At 39.5% G+C, this 25,283-nt stretch overlaps 1 protein-coding gene across 3 annotated transcripts in view; it reads right to left on the minus strand.

The window, feature by feature from the left end:
• The window catches only part of KCNIP4 (potassium voltage-gated channel interacting protein 4), a 1,157,282-nt gene that overhangs the window by 201,092 nt on the left and 930,907 nt on the right, over positions 1 to 25,283 (minus strand). Inside the window, exon 1 of one of the 3 annotated variants that reach the window (XM_060655341.3) lies at positions 24,375 to 24,830. The exons of the other annotated variants lie outside the window; for them this stretch is intronic. Within the exon in view, the coding sequence (XP_060511324.1) occupies positions 24,375 to 24,486 (112 nt within the window). The 5' untranslated portion in view covers positions 24,487 to 24,830. Of the gene's footprint in view, positions 1 to 24,374; positions 24,831 to 25,283 lie in introns of those variants that run through there. 3 annotated transcript variants of the gene reach the window in all.

Consider the following 25,283-nt stretch of genomic DNA (forward strand, 5'->3'; position numbering starts at 1 on the left):
AGGTGTATATAAATCTCTATACGATTACTCTGGCCAGGTGGAAAAGGTTCATTTACTGCCTGCTGCACGGAGTTTAGCAGATAACACTGAAGAGGGAAGGAGGGTGTAAAATAAGGTACTTTTCATGTGCTCTAAGGCCATTACTCAAGAACAGCATAAGAGTGGATAGTCATACGGCCAATGGACAACACGACCCACCTCTCAGCTCCTGACAACAGGTAGTCAAAATGACTATACTTTTAAATAATTATCTTTAACAGGAAGTGTTCACTGTCTTCTATTATTACATTGGCTATCCTATAATGATGTGCACTTAGATAGCATTTAACTTGTTACTGTTTCAGATAGTGACCTACATATTTATTTACAAATAAACACAGGTTGGGGCGCCTGGGTGGCTCAATCAGTGAAGCATCTGACTTCAGCTCCAGTCATGATTTGTGGTCTGTGTGTTCGAGCCCCGCATTGGGCTCTGTACTGGCAGCTTGAAGCCTGGAGCCTGCTTCAGATTCTGTGTCTCCCTCTCTGTCTGCCCCTCCCCCGCTCATGTTCTGTCTGTCTCTCTCTCAAAAATGAATAAAAATTAAAAAACAAACAACAAAAAACAAAAAAAATAAAAAAGCAAATAAACCAGGTTAAGATTTAGTTCCAAAATGCTCAAATATTACCTGGAAGAAAGAGCATGGATGGGAATTACTAAAACTAGCATAAGTAAAGTCATAAAGGAGACTGATTATTAAAATTTTTCCTCTTTCTATCCCTAGTCTTTGTCTCCTTCCTCTACCAGAAAACTTCCAATCATCCCTCAAAGCCCACTGTGCTATCTCTCTTAGAAGCTTTCCCCAGCTCCAGGAAACAGAGTTTGGTGCTTTGTCGTTCTTTGTATCACACCACTTTTATCATGTTATATGACATTTTTGTTTATATATCTCTCTTCCAACTTTGAACCCTTTAGGAAGAAAACCAAATCATTAATAAAGTTGGTATATGGTTGTTAAAACTGGGCTCTGCAACCAAACTACCTATGTTCCAACCCTGGTTCCACAGCCATGTGAGTTTGGGCACAATCCTTAAAATTGTTTGCAAAATGAGGAAAATTAGACTATCTACTCATTGAGTTATTACAAGGATTAAATGAGATAATAACATACAAAGTGCTTTGAATAGCAGCAGGCTCAGGTAAGTGCCATTATTTCTTTTTCTTTCAAGATCGCTATTGTCGTGCTTAATGTCAGCATTGACATACTGTAATCGTGTATAAAAAGGAAGAAGAAATTCCATAACAAAAATGCACTTCTAACGTGTTTTTTTTGTCAGTTCTCCAAATGGTTAGAGTTAAATAAGGAGCGCAGATGATGAAAGTATGTGTTCAGGGACTGACTTTGATTGCCCCCTTGTCCAACGTTGGAGTTTCTTCATTGAGCCTCCAGTTATTTTCCTAAAATATTTTATAAGAAATCAAGAGTACTTGTAAACATTCTTATGCCCTACAGAGTTCTAAAACAATTCAGGCAAGGAACGGTGGATCTGGATGACCAGGTTTGTATTAAATGATTTTCTTCAGAAACACTTTGACAAAATTAGGTACAGCCTGGGAAGCAATAAAGGAGCTGCTCCTTCCCAGTCACCGAAAACTCTATGAGCCAAACTCTCGTGTTCTGGCCACGGACACTTGGTGCTTGTGCCTGCTCTGCCTCCCGGTGAACCACTCTGGCAGTGAACATCCCAGAAAAGCTTTCACCATATACATAGGGAGCAAGGAGCCAGGAGTATGTGCAGGGAATGGAGAGTCGTGCAAAGCAGTGTCCTCATCCTGAGAAGGCTCCCCATCTAGCAGGGACGACAACCCACTGAAACTCTGACTGGAATGTATCCAATTCAGCCAACTAATACTGAGCATCTACAAAGTTCCAGCGTTATTTCAGGCGCTAGAAAGCAAACAGTGAACCCAAAAAGCAAAACCAACTAAGCCGACCTTAAAGAAAACAAAGTCTATAGGGAATGATGTACTATGGGGACAAATAAAGCAGGAAAGGGGGTCAGATGATCCTAAAAGAAAGGGAAGCAGATATGCAGTTTTAGATGTGAGGGTAAGGGAGGAACCCATGGAGACTTGGGGATTTTGTGCGATGGATTAGATGTTTGTGTCCCCCCCCCCCCCCAATTCATATATTGAAATCCTAATTCCAATATGATGGTATTTGGAGGTGAGTCCTTTGGGAAGTAATTAGGTCATGAGGGTGGAGTCCTCATATATGGGATTAGTGCCCTCATAAGAAAAGGCCAGAGGGCTAACTAGCTTTTTTCCCCACCATGGGAGGATATAATGAGAAGATGGTAGTCTGAAATTTGGAAGAGAATTTTCAGCAGATCCTTACTGGGCTGGCACCCTGATATTGGACTTCCAGCCCCAAGAACTGTGGGAAATAAATGTTTGGTGTTTAAACCACCCAGTCTATGGTAATTTATCACAGCGCCTGGGCAAACTAGGATCATGCACATGAAGTATGTATATCAAAGAGTTTTTTTATTTTTGAAAACAGACTTCTGCTCTTCTCTGGTATAACTTATGTCATGGAAAACTAACATTCTTAATCATTTGCCTATTTAGTAAATTGTGACTAATGAGAAACATTTTCCATTGCTATTTCACTGTATAACTAGATATGAATTCCTCAGACCAAAAAGAGCCCAAGAAAAAATAAAATAGAACTTAAGAATTCAGTAAAAACTAAATTTCTATTTATTAGCATTTCGATAATAACTCCCAAAGCAGATCACAAAATGTGCAATAAATTATTTTTTATGTTTGGGACTATTGAAGAAACAAAGGAAATGTTTAAAACCATCTTTGGTTGTTCAAATGAAGAAAACATCAGAAACTAAAAAGCTATTCAATTTCATCAAGCCTCCATACTCTACAACAGATCACACAAAATCTTCTTTGTGGATAAAGCTCCAACTTCTGAGAGTTTGAAAGACGCTTATGGTTTTGGGAAATGAATACACTGATCTCCAGTGGAAAATGAAAGATTCCCAAAACTCATCAGAGGCAACAATTCAAATTCTTGCTGGAAATGAACAAATAGTGTACCTCTGAAATATACAAGGTTTTTTTTGGATAAATGGAAATTGATTTCAATAACTAAACTTTCTGTTAGTGTTTCAAAAACTTACATTGTCTTGCAATCACCTGGGTGCTTCTTAAAACTGCTAAGTGGAGACTCAGGTCTCAAGATTAGAATTTGAAAATAGAATCAGAGAACCTGCATGAGAATCAAGTACCCTGGAGATTCGGATTCTAGGGGTCCGCAGACAAAATGTAGTTGCCCCTGGAATGCAATGAAAATAAACAAAAAATCCACTTCTACCTAAGGAAATATGAAAGTACTGCACACACAACCCATAAATATTTCCACACGTTCTGATTAAGAGTGGCTTTATAATTAACAACCCATGTGTGTAACTCCTGAAATGAGCCCTTTCTATTTGGAGATTATCCACAGGTCATTGTTAGGAAAGAAGCTCCTCCCCACCCTTTGGTTTCCATGATGACACATCTTCCCTAAACCATCATGGCATCACTTGGTTTTCACTCCCTCTCTCCTTGTGGAGGAATGACTTATCTGATTAGTAAATCTAGGAGGAATAGCTTTCCTGCTCTGTGCATGTTCTCCATTGTGTTTTTCTGGGAGTAAACTCCCCACAAAGAGGAAGATTCCCTTGCATTCTTCTAAACCTCAGTCTCCCTTGGGCAGCACCACCCCTCAGAGACTGTGGCTGGGGAGGTTGAGTCCGGGGGGGTGGGGGGGGGGGTCCATCCTAGGCAGCATTGCTTGTGACTGAGAGGCCAGGTCTGTCTAGTTTGAATCCAGTCAGCAAGTCCGGGAGGCTCTCACATGGAGCTACAACCTCCATCTGGTTTCTACCATCAACAGACTGCGTTTTTCTCTCTTCCATTCCTTTGTCTTTGTTATTCGTTCAAAATAAGGTGGGAAGAAAAGGGATGCTATTTATCCATCTCCCTTCAAAACCCTGATAGTCAGAACAAGGGCAGATATCAGAGTAGCAATATTAGTCATCGATCTCAACACTGAAACCAACAAGCTACGTTTGTCCCATTTTATCCAAAAACAAGCCTAGAAAGAAAAATTTGTAGTGGTGAGAATATGATTTATAACTAACATGCAATCTCAGCTTTAAGACATTTACCCAAATCTCCAAAGTTGCTTCAATTCATCTATCACCCATCAGATCTGGACTTAAAATAAAGCATAAATAGTTAGAATATTTTGACAGAATATCGTTGGGAGCCCATTTAATTTCTCTAATCTTTATTTTTTCTGTAAAATAGGAATAAAAATTTATCTCTCTTCTTAAAAAGCTAAGGCAAAAATAAAATGGGAGTCCATATCATGGTGATTTATCCACAATAAAATAATACGCTATTATGAATTATTATTTCTTTTATGAATTAAATCCTATTATTCAGGAATTTGGTATTTTTTTTTTTTTACTCAAGGAATCATGTAATTTTTCTACATGTACTTTTTTCAGATTAAGCAGCAATGATTGATAGAGGAAATCCTACATGTACTAGGAAAGGTGCTTTTTGTTTTATGGATAATGAAGGAACAAGACATGCTTCCCGTTGTCAAGAAGTTTTTATGTAAGAGAATGATACAACACACACTGGGAACAAAAAGTAAAAAGAGAACAGGAAAGTGGACTTTGTGGAGTAAAAATCAGAAGGAAAGAGGAGGTTAAAAAATTAAAAGGGGACTAGGCTTGATTTTATAATTTTTTTTTTAACGTTTATTTATTTTTTGAGACAGAGAGAGACAGAGCATGAACCGGGGAGGGGCAGAGAGAGGGAGACACAGAATCGGAAGCAGGCTCCAGGCTCTGAGCCATCAGCCCAGAGCCCGATGCGGGGCTCGAACTCACGGACCATGAGATCGTGACCTGAGCTCAAGTCGGACGCTTAACCGACTGAGCCACCCAGGCGCCATAGGCTTGATTTTAAAGTCAGCCTAGCCCCAAATGGATGGAGGAGAGCAGGCAGGTAATTTCAATGGCGATGAACACATGGGTAAAATCAGACAGGAATGGACATGGTGTGAGTGCCAGAGTAGTTGTTCAAGTTGATTTCTTCCCTCTGGTAAACAGCTCATGAAGCATGGTCTATTTCAACAAGCATGCACGCCAACTTCTCAGTTATGGTTTTTGGTAGGAACGTGGCACAAGTATGATTTTAAAAAGTCTCTTATAAAACCTCTCTGGATTGTCTTTAAACAACTTTTGAATTTGTTATATTCTCAGTATAAAAATAATTGGATACACATTATTATATATGACTACAGGATTGCCATTTATTGAGCGTTATTTACTTTGGAATCTGTATTTTACACACACACACACACACACACACACACACACATACACACACACATTCCTCAACCCTTAGTTCTTACAACAACCCAATGAAGGTCTGTTGCTATTTTACATAAGACAAGCTTGAATTTTGGAAAGCTGAAATAACTTGTCCAAGACCCCACATCTTGTAAACAATGCTCAGGAATCCAAACCTACTTAAACGTATACTCTTGACCACCATACATAGTCTAACTCTGGCCACACCACCTACTGATTGGGTTGAAAATTAGATTTTGCCATGAAGCTAAGAAACATACCTCAACCATAGTGAAAATATATGATTCAAATATTTCATTATTTTTATATCATCATTCTTATGATGATCTATATGACCATATAGGTTATTAACAATCATTAGAAGAAAAGAGATATTGATCTGGCAACAAAGAAGAGAGTGTTCTTCACCATCAGGGAAATACAAATCAAAACACAATGAGATACCACCTCACACCTGTCAGAATAGCTAACATTAACAATTCAGGCAACAACAGATGTTGGCAATGATGCAGAGAAAGAGGGTCTCTTTTGCAATGCTGGTGGGAATGCAAACTGGTGCAGCCACTCTGGAAAACAGGATGGAGGTTCCTCAAACATTAAAAATAGAACTACCCTATCACCCAGAAATTGCACTATTAGGTATTTATCCAAGGGATACAGGTATGCTGTTTCGAAGGGGCACATGCACCCCTATATTTATAGCAGCACTATCGACAATAGCCAAAGTATGGAAAGAGCCCAGATGTCCATCGATGGATGAATGGATAAAGAAGACGTGGTATATATACAATGGAGTATTACTCGGCAATCAAAAAGAATGAAATCTTGCCATTTGCAACTACATGGATGGAACTAGAGGGTATTATGCTAAGCAAAATTAGTCAGAAAAAGTCAAATATCATATGACTTCATTCATATGAGGACTTTTAAAAAAATTTTAATGTTTATTTTTGAGAGAGAGAGAGAGAGAGAGAGTGATCAAGGGAGGGGCAGGAGAGAGGGAGACACAGAATCCATAGCAGGCTCAAGGTTCTGAGCTGTCAGCACAGAGCCCGATTTGGAGCTCAAACTCATGAACCATGAGATCATGACCTGAGCCGAAGTCAGAGGCCTAACCGACTCAGCCACCCAGGCGCCCCATAGGACTTTGAGACACAGTACAGATGAACATAAGGGAAGGGAAGCAAAAACAACATAAAACAGGGAGGGGGACAAAACATAAGAGACTCTTAAATATGGAGACCAAGCAGAGGGTTACTGGAGGGGTTGTGGGAGGGGGGGATGGGCTAAAGGGGTAAGGGGCATTAAGGAATCTACTCCTGAAATCATTGTTGCGCTATATGCTAACTAATTTGGATGTAAATTTAAAAAAATATAATTAAAATTAAAAAAAAAGAAAGTGAGTGTTCTTCAGCCTGAAGCTAAGCAATTTTTTTCTTTGTGGGGGTGCAATAACTAAGTGAACATTCTAGCCTTCATCTTCTTTTCTGATGATTTCTCCAGCTACTCTGGGTTAAAATTCTGGCACAAAAATTATTTGGAACCATTTGTTAAGCCTGTTTTGTGCTCATCATGTTTATTCTCCTTGAGCAGTAACGTTGTGAATATTGACTAGACTGAGTGCTTAGTTGATATCATCGGAAATAAATATTTAAATATTTTCTCATCTTTGAAGGAAAAACAGAGCTAATATGGAGTAACTGATGCTGAGATGGGACAGGGCCAAGTGAAATGTAAAGGAGCCTAATTCTCACCTACGGAGTCAGACTTATCATTATGCTAGAAAATTTGGGGGAAGATCATTTTAATTAGGAGGTACAGTACACAAATATTCTCTAGCAGCATACAGGGTCGAGAGGAGGGGAAATCTCTCATTTGTTTACTTAATTTCATGACACTTTAAATAATTCTACATAGTTCTATTTAATTCTATTTAATCAAATTCTCTAACCAACAGAGGGTGAAAAGAATGAAATAATAATGTAATTAATTTAACTTTCAACCCTCTGCTTGGAAGTTTTATTCTTTTTTTTTTAACGTTTATTTATTTTTGAGACAGAGAGAGACAGAGCATGAACAGGGGAGGGGCAGAGAGAGAGGGAGACACAGAATCTGAAACAGGCTGCAGGTTCTGAGCGGTCAGCACAGAGCCCAACTCATAGACTGTGAGATCATGACCTGAGCCGAAGTCGGACGCTTAACCGACCAAGCCACCCAGGCTCCCCATCAACCCTCTACTTGGGATTTGCCTCTAGTCTCTCCCACCATAGATACATGTTAATGGGATCAGAACCCAGCTTTATTTATTTATTTATTTATTTATTTACTTACTTAGTTACTTATTTAGAGAGACTCGGGCGGGGGGGGGGGGGGGCGGGGAAGGGAAGAGAGAAAGGGAGAGAAAGAATCCCATGCAGGTTCTGCAACATCAGCACAGAGCCCAATGCGGGGTTTGAATGAAGGAACCATGAGATTGTGTCCTGAGCTGAAGTCAAGAGTCAGACACTGAACCGACTGAGCCACTCCAGTGCCCCAGCACTCAGAAGAAGGAACAAGAAGAAGCAAATCAAGGAAAGGATAACCAGAGTTAGTCAATTCTTATCTTTTATCCCTGCTTATCTGTGAGTTTGGCTTCAGACTAATACTCTTGATATGTCAGAATACATAATGTGCTTGAAACATCAGCAGACTGTCTGTGGCTTACCATGCAAAGCATAAGCCAGGTCCAAGAGCGAAGAACATGGCACCTTAAGGAACGCCCCCACTGACACCATTCAAAATGAAGTGAGTGGAAAGTTCTCTAAGACGAGGCAGTTCATGGTGTAGCTGTCATGGAACACGGTTTCAAACCACTTTTACCGACTTGAAATATTTCCCTCCATTCCCAGCCTGAGAAAACTTATTGAAAGTAGCTGACAGACTTTCCTTAAATAATTATTCCGGGGCTTAAATTGTCCCCTTAAAAACAGACATATTCAGGTCCCTCTGGAGTGGGGTGGGGTGAAGAGATTTGTCTTCATGGAAAAATTTCCCCGCTCACCTTAAACAGCCATTAGCAAGAATAGTTCCTATTATTGTAAAATGTGTGTTTTTGAATACATTAACTAGACAGGTCAACTCTGAACTTCACAAAGAATTTGCAACTATGGGATTTCTTCGCTGATTTTGTGTTTTCCCTCGAGTACACCTATAAAATGCTAAGCTATGTGTGAGCTTCATTGTTGATGTATTATAAAAGAGATATACAACAATATTGAGGCCAGCTTACCATTTGGAGCATGATATTTTTAGTCTAAAATCTTATTAGGGACCTAGAACTTTTGTGCACATTTTTAATGAGGTACATTTTCAAAGAGAGTTTTAGCTAGACAATCACCTATTGTCATGAGGAATGCATTTGGCTAATTCACTCCGTGTCTCCTTGAACATTTGCAGCAAGGTGTTCACCCTACTTCTTACTCAGGTGATGTTTAGAAGCCTCTGGTAATTTCTTCTTCAATGCACCAGTGATATGTAGGAATTGCTGGGTATAGTGAAGACAGATGTGGGATGTGGCTATTTATTTAGGTGCCTGAGTGTTCTAATTATTTTTTAAATTATTTATTTATTTAAAAAAAATTTTAATGTTTATTTATTTTTGAGAGAGACAGAGACAGAATGCGAGTGGGTTGCGGCAGAGAAAGAGGGAGGCTCAGAATCTGAAACAGACTTCAGGCTCTGAGCTGTCAGCACAGAGCCTGATGCGGGGTTCCAACTCACAAGCTGTGAGATCACGACCTGAGCTGAAGTCTGATGCTCAACCGACTGAGCCACCCAGGCACCCCAAGTGTTCTAATTATTTTATAGTTATCCATTTTCCCCTGTAATTTGTTCAAATTTGAAATCATATCACCAATTTACCTCACTGCTGCCAGATCTTCATTATTTCCTGTTTATTTATTAGAGAGTTTCTGTGACCAGGTCATTAATAATTAGATGTTTATTGACACATATAAGTCACTCCTACTTAATTCTATTCAAATGGATGTCTGGGAGAGTAACTGGCCCCAAATATACTTTGTTGATTTTACTAATCCAGAGATGTTGGAGTATTTCTTCACGTATCACAGAGATTTAGAAAATGAAAACAAAAACTTAGCTCTTATACGGAAGGTCAGAATGAGAAAATGTGAGCTCTAGCTTCTGAAATCTCTGGTTGATTCCAATTCTACTGTTTGATTGCTCATAAAGTAGACAAGTTATGTAGCCTCTTTGAACAAATTTTCTCATCTATAAAAGTGGTTATAGAAAATACCTATGAACTGTCTGACATGCAACCTAGTATAAATTGCAACACAAAATATTCAGAATCAACAAAAAGAAATGTGTATTTTTGGCAACTCTGCTCACAGTGTCTGCGATCCTTTCTACCAATAGTTATGTAAGGGGAGACAAAGTAATCATTAGAAATTTTGAATTACATGGGGTGCCTGGGTGGCTCAGTCAGTTGAGCGTCTAGCTTCGGCTCAGGTCACGATCTCACAGTTTGTGAGTTCGAGCCCTGTGTTGGGCTCTGTGCTGACAGCTCAGAGCCTGCAGCCTGCTTTGAATTCTGTGTCTCCCTCTCTCTCTGCTCCTCCCCCATTCATGCTCTGTCTCTCTCTCTCCTTCAAAAATAAATAAAAACACTAAAAAAAAATTTAAAAAAAAGAAATTTTGAATTACAATACAGTCAGTGCCTTGTCTCTAAACTCTTCTGTCTCAAAGTTACTGGACAATTTTAAAGACCTATAAAGTTCATATTATGGTGATTTCCATCTTGTGGGCAAGGGAATGGAAGTCCAGACAGGTCTGGAGATTTGCATAGGACTCACAGCCAGCATATTTCAGGGGCAGGATTTGACCCTATGTCTTTTCTGTCTTCAAAGCTCAGTGTTTCCTAACCTCAGTATTGCTCTGCCTCGGCAAGCAAGCTCTACCATTAATTCACAAAGGGACTCTATGTGCCTAATTACTTTATCATGACCTATTTAACATAAGAGAGTTTGACTGGATAGATTTTCATATCTTCTTAGACAAGGATCTATAATGCTTGGTTTTAGACCTTGTTACATGAACAAAACACACCAAATTTTTCCTTGAGCTGAGTATATCTCTAACAAGAGACATTTCTCTCCCTCCCTGCCATTTAAATTCATCTAAGAAAAATTGATGAATTTGATTGCAAAGATGGGCATGATGATTGGGAAAGGCTAGTACTGTTTCATACAGACAGAGCATCCTGATTGACAACAGAACAGGAAGAACATCTTCAGGCCACAATGGAAATTTCCTGTCTGCACAAAATAAGATTCCTAATGTTAGCTTAGAAGCCATTAGCAATTCACCCCTAGGACAGTTTCTTAGCATTGAGCTGGCCAATATGGTTTTTAGGGTCGACCTTCAAAATGTCCCCTAACCAATAGCACAGTGATAGTGTGCAAACCACTGGGGATACCTACGTTACGATGGGGCAAGTGGATTGTGCAATTCCTTTAAAAAGCAATTTGCCCTTACATATATGTCCAGAGATTTGAAACATTTCATTCTGTTGTCCCATTAATTCTTCTTCTAAGATCCTATCTTAAGAACATAATTCTATGCTGATGCATAGGGGCACTTGTACCCCAATGTTTATAGCAGCACTCTCAACAACAGCCAAATTATGGAAAGAGCCTAAATGTCCATCAACTGACGAATGGATAAAGAAATTGTGGTTTATATACACGATGGACTACTACGTGGCAATGAGAAAGAATGAAATACGGCCCTTTGTAGCAACGTGGATGGAACTGGAGAGTGTGATGCTAAGTGAAATAAGTCATACGAGAAAGACAGATACCATATGTTTTCACTCTTATGTGGATTCTGAGAAACTTACCAGAAGACCATGGGGGAGGGGAAGGAAAAAAAAAAAAAAAGAAAGGTTAGAGAGGGAGGGAGCCAGACTCTTAAAAACTGAGAACAAACTGAGAGTTGATGGGGGGTGGGAGGGAGGGAGGGGAGGGTGGGTGATGGGTATTGAGGAGGGCACCTGTTGGGATGAGCACTGGGTGTTGTATGGAAACCAATTTGACAATAAGTTTCATATTTAAAAAAAAAAGAACATAATTCTAATTATATAAACAATTTATACACAAAGATTTTATTAAAGAAATTTTCAAATACTGGAAAATATGCAAATAACTTCCATGTCCTAAAATCAGGGTAAGTAATTTATACACACACATTTATAGAATATAATGTAGGCATTAAAATATTTATGAAGGATTTGTGAGCTAATATAAAAATACTTCTGCTCTAATACTGAATTTAAATCTATAATTTTTGTAATTTTTAAGTATTATTTTGAAGTTTAAAGGAACAAGTCTATGTGGGAAAAACTAAAAGTAAATAGAAAATATTACCAGTGTTTTCCTTTGGTGGGTCTAAGGGTACTTTCTTCATATTTCTTTCTTTTTATATATTTATAAGATTTCTATGATGACTGTTTATTACTTTTGTAATGAAAAACATACTCCTCAACACTCAGTTTTGGTTTCCAATAATTTCAATCTATGATGTTTTTAGACTTAAGTTCACTTTTTTTAAAATGTTTATTTATTTTTGAGAGAGTGACAGAGTATGAGTGGCGGAGGGGCAGAAAGAAAGAGGGAGACACAGAATCCGAAGTAGGCTCCAGGCTCTGAGCTGTCAGCACAGTGCCCGACATGGGGCTCAAACACAAGAAATGTAAGATCATGACCTGAGCCAAAGTTGGACACTTAACCAGCTGGGCCTCCCAGGTGCCCCAACTTAAGTTTAATTTTATGATTTATAAATATGTGTATTAAAAAAGCTTATACACTATGTTTGATCAGACCTCAGCCCAATGGTTCTCAAGATGAGAGGAGGTGATTTTGTCTGCCTTCCTGCCCCTGGGATGTTAGGAAACACCTGGAGACACTTCTGGTTGTCACAGTTCAGGAAGAGGTGCTCTTGGCATTTAATAGGTAGAGGCCTGGGATGCTGCCAATTGTCCTAGAATGCAGAGGAGAGCAGCCATAATGAAGAATTAGCTCAAAATATTAATAGTGTCAAGGTTGAAAACCCTAAAAATTATATCAGTTCAAGGCTGTTGTGGAACTAGAACAAACAATTCTAAAATGTGTATGGAACGACAGAAGATCCAGAATAGCCAAAGCAATCTTGAAAATGAAAAGCATAGCTGGAGGCATCACAATTCTGGAGTTCAAGTTATATTATAAAGCTGCAGTAATCAAAACAGTATGATTTTGGAACAAAAATAGATACATAGATCAACAGAACAGAATAGAAAACCCAGAAATGAACCCACAATTATATGGTCAATTAGTCTTCAACAAAGGAGGAAAGAATATCCAATGGGAAAAAGACAGTCTCTTCAACAAATGGTGTTGGGAAAACTGGAAAAGAATGCAAAAGAATGAAACTGGACCACTTTCTTATGCCACATACAAAAATGCATTCAAAATGGATTAAAGACCTAGAAAAATCTAGGTATGTAACTTCTTACTTATAGGCAGTAACTTCTTTGATATTGGCTGTAGCAACTTTTTTTTCCAGATATGTCTCCTGAGGCAAGAGAACCCAAAGGAAAAATAAACTATTGGGATTACATCAAAATAAAATCTTCTACACAGCAAAGGAACAAATCTAACAGGAAATCTATGGCATGGGAGAAGATATTTGCAAATAACATATCCAGTAAAAGCCTGGTATCCAAAATATGTAAAGAACATAAAATGCAACATCCAAAAAACAAATAATCCAATTAAAAATGGGCAGAAGACATAAAAGTCATTTCTCCAAAGAAAACATCCAGATGGCCAACAGACACATGAAAAGCCGTTTATCATCACTTACCATCAGGAAAACACAAATCAAAACTACAATGAGATATCACCTCACACCTGTCAAAATGACTAAAATCAAAAACACAAGAAACAACAAGTGTTGGCAAGGATGTGGAGAAATAGGAACACTTACACACTCTTGGTAGGACTGCAAACTGGTATAGCCACTGTAGAAAACAGTATGAAAGTTCCTCAAAAAGTTAAAAATAGAACTACCCTAAAATCTAGCAATCACACTACCGGGTATTTACCCAAAGAATACAAAAACACTAATTCAGAGGGATACATTCACTTCTATGTTTATAGCAGCATTATTTACAATAGCCAAGATATGGAATCACCCTAAGTGCCCATCGGTTAATGAATGGGTAAAGAAAATGGGGTATATATACACACAATGGAATAGTATTCAGCTATAAAAAAGAATGAAACCTTGCCATTTGCAACAACATGTGTGGAGGTAGAGAGTACAATGCTAAGCGAAGTTAGAGAAAAACAAATGTCATATGATTTCACTCATGTGGAATTTAAGAAACAAAACAAATGAGCAAAAGAGAGAGAGAGAGAGAGAAAGAGAGACAAACCAAGAAACAGACTCTTAATTACAGAGAACAAATTGATGGTTACCAGAGAGAAGCTGGGTGGGGGGATGGGCGTAAAAGGTGATGGAGATTAAGGAGTCCGCTTACTGTGATGAGCACTGGGTGTTGTATGGAATTGTTGAATCACTATATGGTATTCTTGAAACTAGTATTACACCGTATGCTAACTAACTGGAATTTAAATAAACACTTAAAAAAAGATGTTGTGAAAACTGAGAAGTTTATCACTAAGACCTCTGAATAAATTGTCTATCCATTATCTACCCAACCTTTCCATAAGGTACTGAGAATACAGAGGTAAGTGCCTGCCTACGTGGTGCTTGAAATTTAGGAAAAGAGAAAGACATAGAAATCAAGAATTTAATGTAGTTTGAAGTGCTAAGATAGAGTACTTTAGGATAACAGAAATGGACACTTAATCCAACTAGGTGGTTCAAGGGAAGCTTCTGGAACTGACGGCTCCAGAGCTGAGCTTAAACAATGAGAAGGAGCTAATCAGGTGAAGACCGATGGGATTTGTATTCTAGAAGGAGGGACATTCAGCATGCAAGCAAAGGCATGAAGCAGGAAACAGCACAGAGCGCTTGAGAAATATAGGTTTGATAGCAATGGAGCATAAAATGGGCACAGAGGCAGAGAAGCCCCACAGTCAGAGTGTCTTTTGATGCTTGAGGAAGCCAAGAAATGCTTCTTAGAGAAGGAAGAATATGATCCAAGAGTTGAAGGTTGAAAAGTCATTTCCAGGAATATGAGGAGGGAAGGGCTTTTGGGGAGAAAGAACAGTATATGCAAAAATGTGGCAGCTGGAGACAGCGTGAAGCTATTCAAGTAACTTCAGTACAGTGCTCCTGGAACAAGAAATGGCAGAAGGAGGAAGAGAAGGGACTGGTCTGATCCCATCTTTGTATCAGATGCAAAGAACATGGAGATTTTATGTTGTAGGTGATACAGAAGGCTCTTGAGCCTGATCTCAGTCCCCCCATATTTGGAGAGATTTCTGTTGTGAGAATACGAAGTCAGATTGGAAGAGAATGGGGGGGGGGAATGCAGTTAAGATGGGAAAAGTATATTGATGTAAAGAGTCCATCAAAAAAGGAGCTGAGAAACCCACTGATAAGTATTTGTTGAGGCTCCATTATATACTCTCTACTGCTCTGGACCCAGTGGAAATACAAGGAAAATTGACTCTGTACTGAGGTAACTGAAGAGAAAATGAATTACACAAATGACGTGATTTGGTGAACAGTGCATGAAGGTTTATTATTATTGTGTTATGTGGTATAACATGTATCAAGACTGACTGAATTTAGATTAGGATATGAAGACAGGGAATAGGTTCTAGTGAGGGCTTACATGAAGAAATATGGGTGTATTTGAGTAAATGAGGCATTGTGGGAGAAAAGGGAATAAAATGTGAGTCAGGATTTAGAAACTGGGATCAACATGAGTTATCCTTGAAAATGTGAAAATAGGTTTGATCAATTGTCAGTAGTTCTCAAGAATGAGTGATACCGAGTGCTAAAAGTGTCACCCAGATTTAGCTCAAAGCTCACCTTTGCGAGTCCTTCCTGAACCTCCACCCCTTTCTAAATAGGACTGACTAGTCAGTCTCTTCCGTATGTCCCCGGAGGGACACACACATCCTTGCACAGATGTGAGACCAGGGCAATTTACTAAACCGATGTGTTTGCACGTTCATTTGTATATAAACCCCTATTCACCAAATCTGTGCTTTCAGTTCCCAATTACTAGCACAGTGCCTGGTACAAGGATTACATTTAAAAACGTTTCTTTCATGGATAATTTGTTAAAAGAACAGAACATGCCCAAGATGGTGTCACATAGGCCAAGTCATCAAACCAGGGCTTAATGCCTTAACTAACTGCAGTTTCAACCTCTCCCAGAAATGTAAGTTTTAACCTGTCAGTCAGGAATTTTCTGATAAGCACCAATGAAGTAATTTGTCACAGGAGTGCCCTCCACCCCTCAAAGGAAGATGACTTATTCTGTGTGATAATGTTCCTTGGTCTTCCCCCTAAGGAAATCGACTTTGCCTGGAAAAATCCTTTCTTTTCTTCTGCTATTAACTCTTTGCCCCACTTTCCTTCCCATAAAAACCTTGCATTTCATACAACTCCTCAGAGCCCCCTCTGCTTGCTAGATGGGACGCTGCCTGATTCATGAATCATTTAACAAAGCTATTTAGACCTTCCTATTTACTCAGTTGAGTTTTTGTTCTTTAACAGACTGAATGAATGACCATGTTTAGGAACAGGTATGATGGATGTGAAGAACAAAGACAGCCGTGATACTAATGTTAGAACACTCAGTATTTGTTGAACTCTCAGCTCCAGGCACTGGGCTAAGCAGAATTTTAACAGATATTTAATTTTCTTCTCACAATACTCTTATGACATAGTTACTATTATTCTCCCCATTTTACATGTGAGAAAACTGAGGTCAAGGTGGAAAATAAACGTTGACTGAGACCATGTGGCCAGTGAAAGGTAGAGATGTGTAGTGACTTCAGGTCCGTCTCACTTCGAGAAATGTGATCTTACTCAGGATTTGAATATCTTTCATTTTCAAGAAATGGAAAGGGCATAATGCCACCTGTCCTAGAGGCAACGATACCTAAAATGAAAAGCAGTAAGAGGGCATCCCAAAATGTCTAGCCCCAGCGCTGACTCATTGTGTGACAAAATCATGCAGATGCCTTACTTTATATAATGACCTCTACATTGGCCTGAATATGCGGAATCAGGGAAGAGAACACATTTTATTGGACAAACACATACATGCTAATTCAAATTATTTGCTGATTTGGCAGATAATTTCATCAAACCCCAAAGAGGGACTAGACTCCTCTCCATTCAATGAGACTGAGGGCTCAGAAAATCTAGACAAGTCTCCAAAAAGCAGTAACTCCTCAACCTCAGATCCCTTCTCAATGGGTTCCTTTACTGCCAGCTCTAGAAGAGGGGTTGGCAAATTACAGTGATGGGCCAAATTGATCCTGCTGTCTGTTTGCATTCTCTGCATGCTAAGCATTGTTTTACATCTAAAAGGTTAAAAAATAAAACTACAAAAATGATATCTTGTGACAGAATAATTATATGATATTCAGATTTGCATGTCTATCAAGAAAGTTTTATCAGAGCATAGCCACGCGTATTCATTTGTATATTGCCTACGGCTGCTTCTGTACTGTAATGGAGTTGAGTAGTTATAATAGACAGCATGTCCTCAAAGCCTAAAATATTTACTATAGAACAAAAGTCTCATCACTGCTCCAGAATAAAGTTTAACAGGTGCCAAAGAACTCCGCGAACACATTGCTCACATTATGGGTTTATTGCCTAACTCGGTGTTTCTCCAAGCGCTGGTCCTTGACAGCTGTGTTAGCTTAAAGTGAGAAATCCTTAGAAATGTGAATTCTCAGACCCTAACCTAGACTTAGTGCATCAGAAACTTTGAGGATAGAGTCCAGCAATCTGTGGTCTAACAAGTCATGCAGGTAATTTTGATACACAGTAAAATTTGAGAACCACTGGTATAACTCAAGGAATTTGAACATCTTATCCCAACAAAATTACAAGCAAGGCATTTATTTATTGGCTCCTATTTGTATTCAAGGCACTAGCTACATGTTTCACTTATATTTTTGTATTCCGTAGAACAATCTTGAAAGGTTGGATTTATGAGCCTCATTTTACAGAAAAAGGAACTCAAGCTCAGGAAGGGAAACTTTAAACTTAGATCTGTCTGCTATATACCCTATACACCTGCCTCTCACCTTACTCTGCCCTCCTTCTGATCATGTGTGAGGAGAAAACGGACCCCTTCCATTCTGAGGGAGCTGCCCTGCTTTATCAACTGGGCCTTCATGTTCCCTTAGTGAATTTAAGCAAGTCCAATCTCACAGAATATCAGCATCAGACAAGATCACTCTGTACCTTTGATCAATCAAGACAAAAACAAGACCACTCTGTAATTGTATGTGAGAAGAGGCATAAATATGAACTCTGTGTAAGTCACAAAAATGACCAAATACCCCCATCCTAGTTACTATAGCTTGTTTCTTTGCCAGTTACAGCTTTGGCCTCTGTCTAGTCTTCACTGCTTATAGATAAGATTTATTGAGATACTCGACCATGGAATTAGCCTGGCTTCTTGACTTAATTCAATCCAGAGCAAAGCCCCACTTCCAAATCATAATCCCCTGACACAAGCTCAAATACTGTCAAGTCCTTTCTAATACCTCCTTACCGAGATGTTTCACTGCTCTCCATGGTATGTCTTCCCCATCTCTGCAAAGAGCAACGAAGCCAAATTGTTCAACCACAGGTGTGCTCCTGATGACCTTGGCTAGAGGCCATTGAAATGTACAACTTCTTCACCTTCATCTCTCCTCCTCGTTAAGATTCCAGTTCTCTGTTTCTAGCTGGGGTGGGGAATGGGTTCCCAAAGTAAGCAAAACTGAAAAATAATATTCCCCAAACCAATCAGTACTGAGCATGATGCCAGATCCAGAGCAGACACTTGGGGTCTTAAATGGATTAATGGACTTTTAGAAGGAACCTGATTACAAACAACAATTTCAGGAAATAACTGTTCTTCTCTAAATTACAATTCAGCCTCCAGTTTCTATCTGTCAGTCTTTCGATTCAATGCCACACTGTGTCTTCTTGCAGACTTCCCTGAAAACTTCCAACTGGATGGGAAGGCTCTTCTCTTCAAGTTTTCCAAAACCCTTTCTCCCTCTCACCAGACCCTTTTTAGTCTTGGATTTGTTATTCATGTTTGGAGTCTAATTGGAAAAAAAAAAATCTCAATTTGAAAACTTTTAAGGACAGTAAAATACCCCTTTTTCCTCTATCCTCCTTCACACAGTAGGTGCTTGATATATATTTGTTCAATTTCACTTGTACATTTATGCGTTTTTTTTTTCCAGTTGTAAAATTGAAAGGGCTACTTTCCCTGCCAAATCAAAGCCCATGTAAGCTGGGCTTTTCCAACTCACTGCTGGGTATCGCATTTGGAATTATTTCCCATGGCCGTGGGGTTCTAATGAACAGCTGCTCCAGATGCCTCTGGTACATGGGTATCTCTACTCTGCAGTGGGATTTTGATCTGAAATCTCCCTCGTAGAAAAAAATAAAAAAAATAAAACAATGTAGCCAACTAATCAACAGTTTCCAGGCTACCATGGAAACTTGAAAGAGGCACTGGAGGCCCTCAATTATGTAGCGTTCGTAGAAGTGCACAGGCACCATTCTTCTGTGACAGTTAAATGGTGCTCACCCCGTGATGTTTTGAGTGTCTTCTATACGCCAAGCATTGTGGTAGATAGCACGGATAATTACGTCATCAAGGAGAAGGAATAAACCTGTGCTAATTCCCTCTGACATTTTTTGTTGTTATTGCTCCAGGAATTCCACATTGTGTATCACGTCCCTGTGTTGGTCTATGGTATTACCTTACCCAGAGCCCTGAATACACCATTGCTGGCATATGACTATGATAAAATTTCTTTATCCATAAAAGTCTAGCTAAAAGCCAACTCCTCCAGGGAGTCATTTCTGATCACTTCTAGCCTTTCCACTTGGACTTAATTTCTTTCCATTCTTTTTCTATATCTTGGACTTACTTATGTTGATCTGTCTAGCATAATGCATCGCCTTTTCTTTGTTTATATTTCCCGTCTCCTTACACAAATGAGAGTTCTGTGATGGTAGAGACGATCTTTAATTCATCTTTGTATCCTGGGCCTAGCAGAGTGCCTGGAATATTGTAGACAATAGAGAAATATTTTTTAAATGCAAGTCACTGCTGGAACACAAATGGCAAAGTGATGGTCATTATTGAGGGGTGTGGGGCAGTGCATTACACTACTCTCTACACTTTTCTCTGTGCCTTTTTCCAAAATAAAAAGTTCAAAATAATTGAAGACCTTGCAAGATGTCAGTATACATATCAGAACTGCTACGTTCCTATGGTAAGTGGCGCTACCGTATCTATAACTATGACCTCTGTGTGCTTCACACTTCTTTTCTCTTCTCTTAAAAAAGATATTTAAAGTCTAAGACGTTGCCCTAAAATAAAATATAATTATGCTGTGCCGGAACAAGTGCAGGCCAAGGATGTTATACTAAACACGAATTTCTGGAAAAACTGGAAACTGACAGTTCACATTATGTATTTCATTGAGAAAGGGAATCTATAGATTTTTGCCCTATTGTCTTTCACCTGAATTATTCCAAGAGCATTACTAGCATCTGCTTCCATTATTTTACTACAAATCTTCACCTACTCCCAGATAGACCCACCTAAAACAGTGGTCTGCTACGTTACTCATTTGTTTCCCCAAAGTGGAAGACTTTGAATCAGTGGTTCTTCACGGGTTCAAGAGCAAGCATACACTCTTAGCATTGACCTTCAAGTCACCCCCTCTGCTATATCTCCCATTTCAACTTTCAACACCCATGTGTGCAAAAGCCACTGCCCTTATCCATGAAAGCTACCTCTTGTCAGTGCTTAGGGGCACAGCTCAAGATCTTTGCTTAACCTAGAATGTTCTCCCCTCCTCCAATTTGGGAAGTCCTTCTCACATTGCAAAGTCCTGTACAACTGTTACCTTCCATGAAGCCTTCCTCTGAGCCCTTTCAAGAGGCACCACCCCATCTATGCCTCTACAGGCCATTTCTTGCTTATGTCAGTTCATCCCCTTCTGTCTTGTTTGGTAATTAGTTTCTTTTCCTAGACTGTAAGTTCACTGAGGGTACATTCTTTTAATGCTCATCTTGCACACCTCTCTACTGTCTCAGCTTAACAGAGAAATCTGCACATGTTTAGAACTCAAAAGGAAATATATTATAGACTAATCTACGACACAGTGAGATTCACTTTCGGAGTGTTCCTCCTTGTTCTCCTTAGTAGTGAGTGGCTATGTGGAAAACCTCAAATCATCATATTAAAATCCCATTAGTCTTTTGAATCCTCTTTACAAATTGCTTTTGTTTTCTAAATGTTGAATTTCAACTGAAAGAGAATTACATTTTTAAAATAAGATTTTATCAAAATCGGAATCTCATTTAGGTGGGAGCAGAAATGTTTCCCTTTATTCTTTTCCACCCATGGCTAATTTTCACTAGCCATTGGAGATGATGATACTAAGGTAGCATTGCTTTATCCCAACACTAATATAGACTCTCTCATTCAAACAGACTCAGAACTGCTTTCTAAGTAAATCAATGCACAGTCATACTAAATAAAATACTCTACAGTTGTACCAGAGAAGAATCATTGCCATGAGGATAGTATAAAAGTTCAACGTGGCCTAAAAGCTCACAGCTCTACTCCGGGTCTCATCTTCATTTCTCCATGAAAAAGAATGGTTAGTTCCCTGGCCTTATCCTGGGCTGTATTTTCTAGTGCAGTCAGTGAAAAGTTTAGCAGTATACATGGGGATAGCCCTTTGGGACGCCTTATCATTTGCAGGTAGAAAGGATGATATTTGGTGACTTTCTCTGTATTTTGTGCCTTTTTCTTATTCCTCCACCTGGCTGGAGATCATACACCCTAAGTCTGTTTCTGCTTGGATATGCCACAGCCTTAGAAAACACAGACAGGTGGCTTAGGCCAGAGTTCTTATGGTCTTATTCGATCTCACTGTTGGATTCTACCTGGATTATGCATTCATTGCCATTGACTATGTGTCACAGTCAAAATGTTGGGCAAGTCTTAGAGGCAAAGACGATCAGGACACCAGTTGGCTTGCTTTTGTTCTAATCCTGCCTCCACTCTATGATACAGTCAGTGGTCAGGCATAGCTCACTTAAATGCCATTCTTGGGTCCCACACTTGTATTGGGCTCAATGCCTTGCAGAAACTGTGTGGCTAGCGTGTAATATTATTTCTTGTGAATGTATTTCCCTCAGATATTCTTCAGCGTGTTAGTAGACAGTTCAGGACAAGATTCCAGAATTCAGAACATTTCCCACATGTGTTTTCATTAACTCTCTTTTCCAATATTAGGGAAGAGAAATAAGTAAAAAGGGTGTTATAGTAGGAAAAGAACCATAAAGTGCTCAGTAGTCTTTAGTTTTGGTCCTGTTTCTCCTTCAGTTAGTTTTGCCTTCTGATAAATCAGTTAACCTCTCTGGGCTGTAGCTGTTCTCCTACATAAAATGAAAGAGTTGAACTAGAGCAGAATTTTCTAATATGAGCTTCATAACAAAAAAGGATTGATTTGTGAAGTAAAATGGGTTATACCTCGTGCATGATGGTAACCTATATCTTTGTATTTTAACATGATCAAGGCCTACATATTGAATCCAAGTTTGCCCCAGCTTATTCAACATTTTAAATAATATCTATAAATGTGTAGGTACATCATCTATATGTAGGTGTGTGTATAAGAGATATAGATTCATATATGGATATAGGTAGTAATAGAATATGAATATGGATATCCATCCCAAGAAAGACATTTGGACTAGCTCAAAATTCTGTGATTCTAGTTGAGGGAGTCTCGTTTACAATTCTACTTTTCATATTGTTGGAAGTCAAATTGAAGGTTTCATCTGAAAACTGTCAACTTTAAGTGACATAAAAATGAACTTAAAGAATAAAAGCTGAGTCATGTGTAGGGGTCTTAAACCTGGGGACTCTGACTTTAAACGTGTACCTTGTCAACATTGGCAATGAAAGAACTGTGTGCTACCCCATAGCTCTGTGAAGGTTGACTTCCTCAATACCCCCATGGCTGTTTTCCTTTAGCGAATGCTACATCTAGCTATGAAACCAAGCTATGTTGAGTATTATGCACTTAATTTGGGTGACTATGGCTCAACCTAGTTCAGAGAACAAAAACTAATATAGTGATAAAATTTAACAGAAGGAAATTATTTCCATCAAAGAAATTGCAATGATCTCATCTGCATTTTATTATGATAACAACGTTAGTACACTGAGGCAGAATCTCAAAATAATGCAAGATTATAGTGTAGTACTTGAAGAAGTTTGCTTATGCATTGTTTTCCTTCCAGGGGTTAAATACAATCACCGTGTAATGTGAGAAAAGGAAGAAATTAATTTCTGAAGTTTTATTTAATCCCAATACATTATTCTATTGTGTGCCTAAACAGAACTTGCCACAGAGTGAGAATACTTACAAGATGATATGAAAATCAAATGGGAACTTCTTACGTTCTTATAGTGATCTAAACAGTTAGAACCTAACAAACAAACATTTTAAACTTTAAAAAAAAAAAAAAAGACTTCCTAAAGATAAAATACATTGACCATTATAACATATTAGCAGAAACAACCTGTGTACCGGATGTAGTTTGGGATGATGTCATTTTAGCTAAGCATGGGCAGGCTAAATATTTCCATCATCTTCCAACATTACACACAATGTGAGAAGTGAATAGTCATAAATAACTCAGCAATAGAAGATCGAATCCTGATCCAGAAGGAATATTAGCAAGTGTCTTAGGAACTCCAATCTTTCGCTTGAGAAGAAAGGAGAGCTTAGATGTAGAATTGATCTTGAATGCTGAGGTTTAAATGATTCAAAGTATGTCATTTCAGCAGAAAAACTATTTCATGAAAAAATACATGTGCATATATAGAGTGTATATATATATATATATGTATATATATATATATATATATTCACACACACATACACACACACACATCTATTCAAATTGTTAAAGCAAAGTTAATCAACATTTTTTACCCCCATCCTTGAATAATAAAATTGATATGAGTAGTAAAATTTATATTAGGTGGATAAAATACTTGTTGGTAGCAACAACGATGTCCCGTGCATAGGAGCTCCCACTCAAAAGACAAACGAGCAAAGTGGCTCACTGGGAAATGTAAATGAAACACTTTTGCAAATTAAGTGTTCGAAGCACATTTTTGCTAAGCACCCATTAACTCAATTTTAACCGAAACGCTTACCCATTTTATATCATAATCAACAACTCAGCTCCACCCCCGCACCTCCTAACTAATGAGGCACACACAGATATTTCCCTCACAAATCAGGGTACTCCTCCAGAGAATGGAATTCTTAATGACATTAAGGCGTGGTAGCCATCATGAACTTGATGACCAAAAAACAACCTGTATTACCACCCCAGAGTAGAGTCCTAACTTGGCACCATGGAAATATATTTAACCCACAATATCACCCTGCACTCAATAGCTTTCAAACAGAAAGACCGCGGGTACAGTATCTCCTCCCTCCCAATGTCAAATATCTCGGTAAACAGAAACGAACTGTCCAGTGCTAGGCTGCTCCATGTCAAGCATGCAATATTTTAAAACTTTGACTTTGGGTATTAAGTAAGCCTCCTCAACTTCTGCAGCGTCTGTATCCAGTTCGGAACCAGACCTGCCCAACCGCACAGAGTGGGAGCGACCACTTTACCTTCGGAAAAATCAATCAGTCCCAGCAAATGAAGCAGCTTCAGAGATGCACATATAATCACAACAATACCCACTGTTTGCAGTCCTTCCGACTCCCACTCGAGAGTCAACATCTTTCAAGCTGGCAGAGCATCCCAGCCTCCGGCCCCCTTTGGAGCGGAGGGAGTTAATTAGAGAATCCGAGCAAGCTCTGGCTTGGAACAAAGACTCGCGAGGGGGAAAAGTGAGCAGCTCCTCGCAGACGCACCGGGCGGAGCAGCGGCCCCCCGGGGTGAGGACCGACCTGGGCTGGAGTCCAGCCTCTCATGCTGATGCTGGCATTTCCTAGGGGGGTCCCCCCAACCACAGCGCGCCGGCCTCCGGGCTCTGCGCGGCCGCCAGCGGGTCCTTGCACTTAGGGCTGCGAGGGGAGCATCTGTCGGAGAACGGGGGACTTTGCTGTGTCCGTGGAGAGGAGGGACACTCCCAGGAAACTTGCCCCGGAGAGCACGGCCGCGCTCCACGCGCTGACGACGCGGCGCGGGCTGGGCAGGCTGGCTGCGCGCTAGTTTGCTGCCTGGGAAGCCGGCGAATGCCCCCTTTTCGCCAAAGCAGCGGCTCTCGCCTCCCGGAGCTTGCGCCAGACAGCTCAGCCCCCTCTTGGGATGCTGGGACAAAATCGGCTTTCTCGGCTGCTGCCTACAGCCCCTTCCAGAAAGCCCCCCATGGAAGCCCGTGGGCACTTTTTCTAGGGAGAAAAGTGCAGGAGCAAAAGAACCATGATTCAGTGTCTTTGTCACCCGGGAGCATCTAAGCCGCCTCCCACCTGCCACCCCACTGGGGCTATGTGGTCCCCGCTGACACAGGAGAACATTTTTAGGGAGTCTGATTTAGTCCTTATATTTACAAACATGAAGGGGTGGAGGATGGG

The sequence above is a fragment of the Panthera onca genome, chromosome B1 (assembly GCF_046562875.1).
Source record: "Panthera onca isolate mPanOnc1 chromosome B1, mPanOnc1 haplotype 2, whole genome shotgun sequence".
Classification (NCBI taxonomy): domain Eukaryota; kingdom Metazoa; phylum Chordata; class Mammalia; order Carnivora; family Felidae; genus Panthera; species Panthera onca.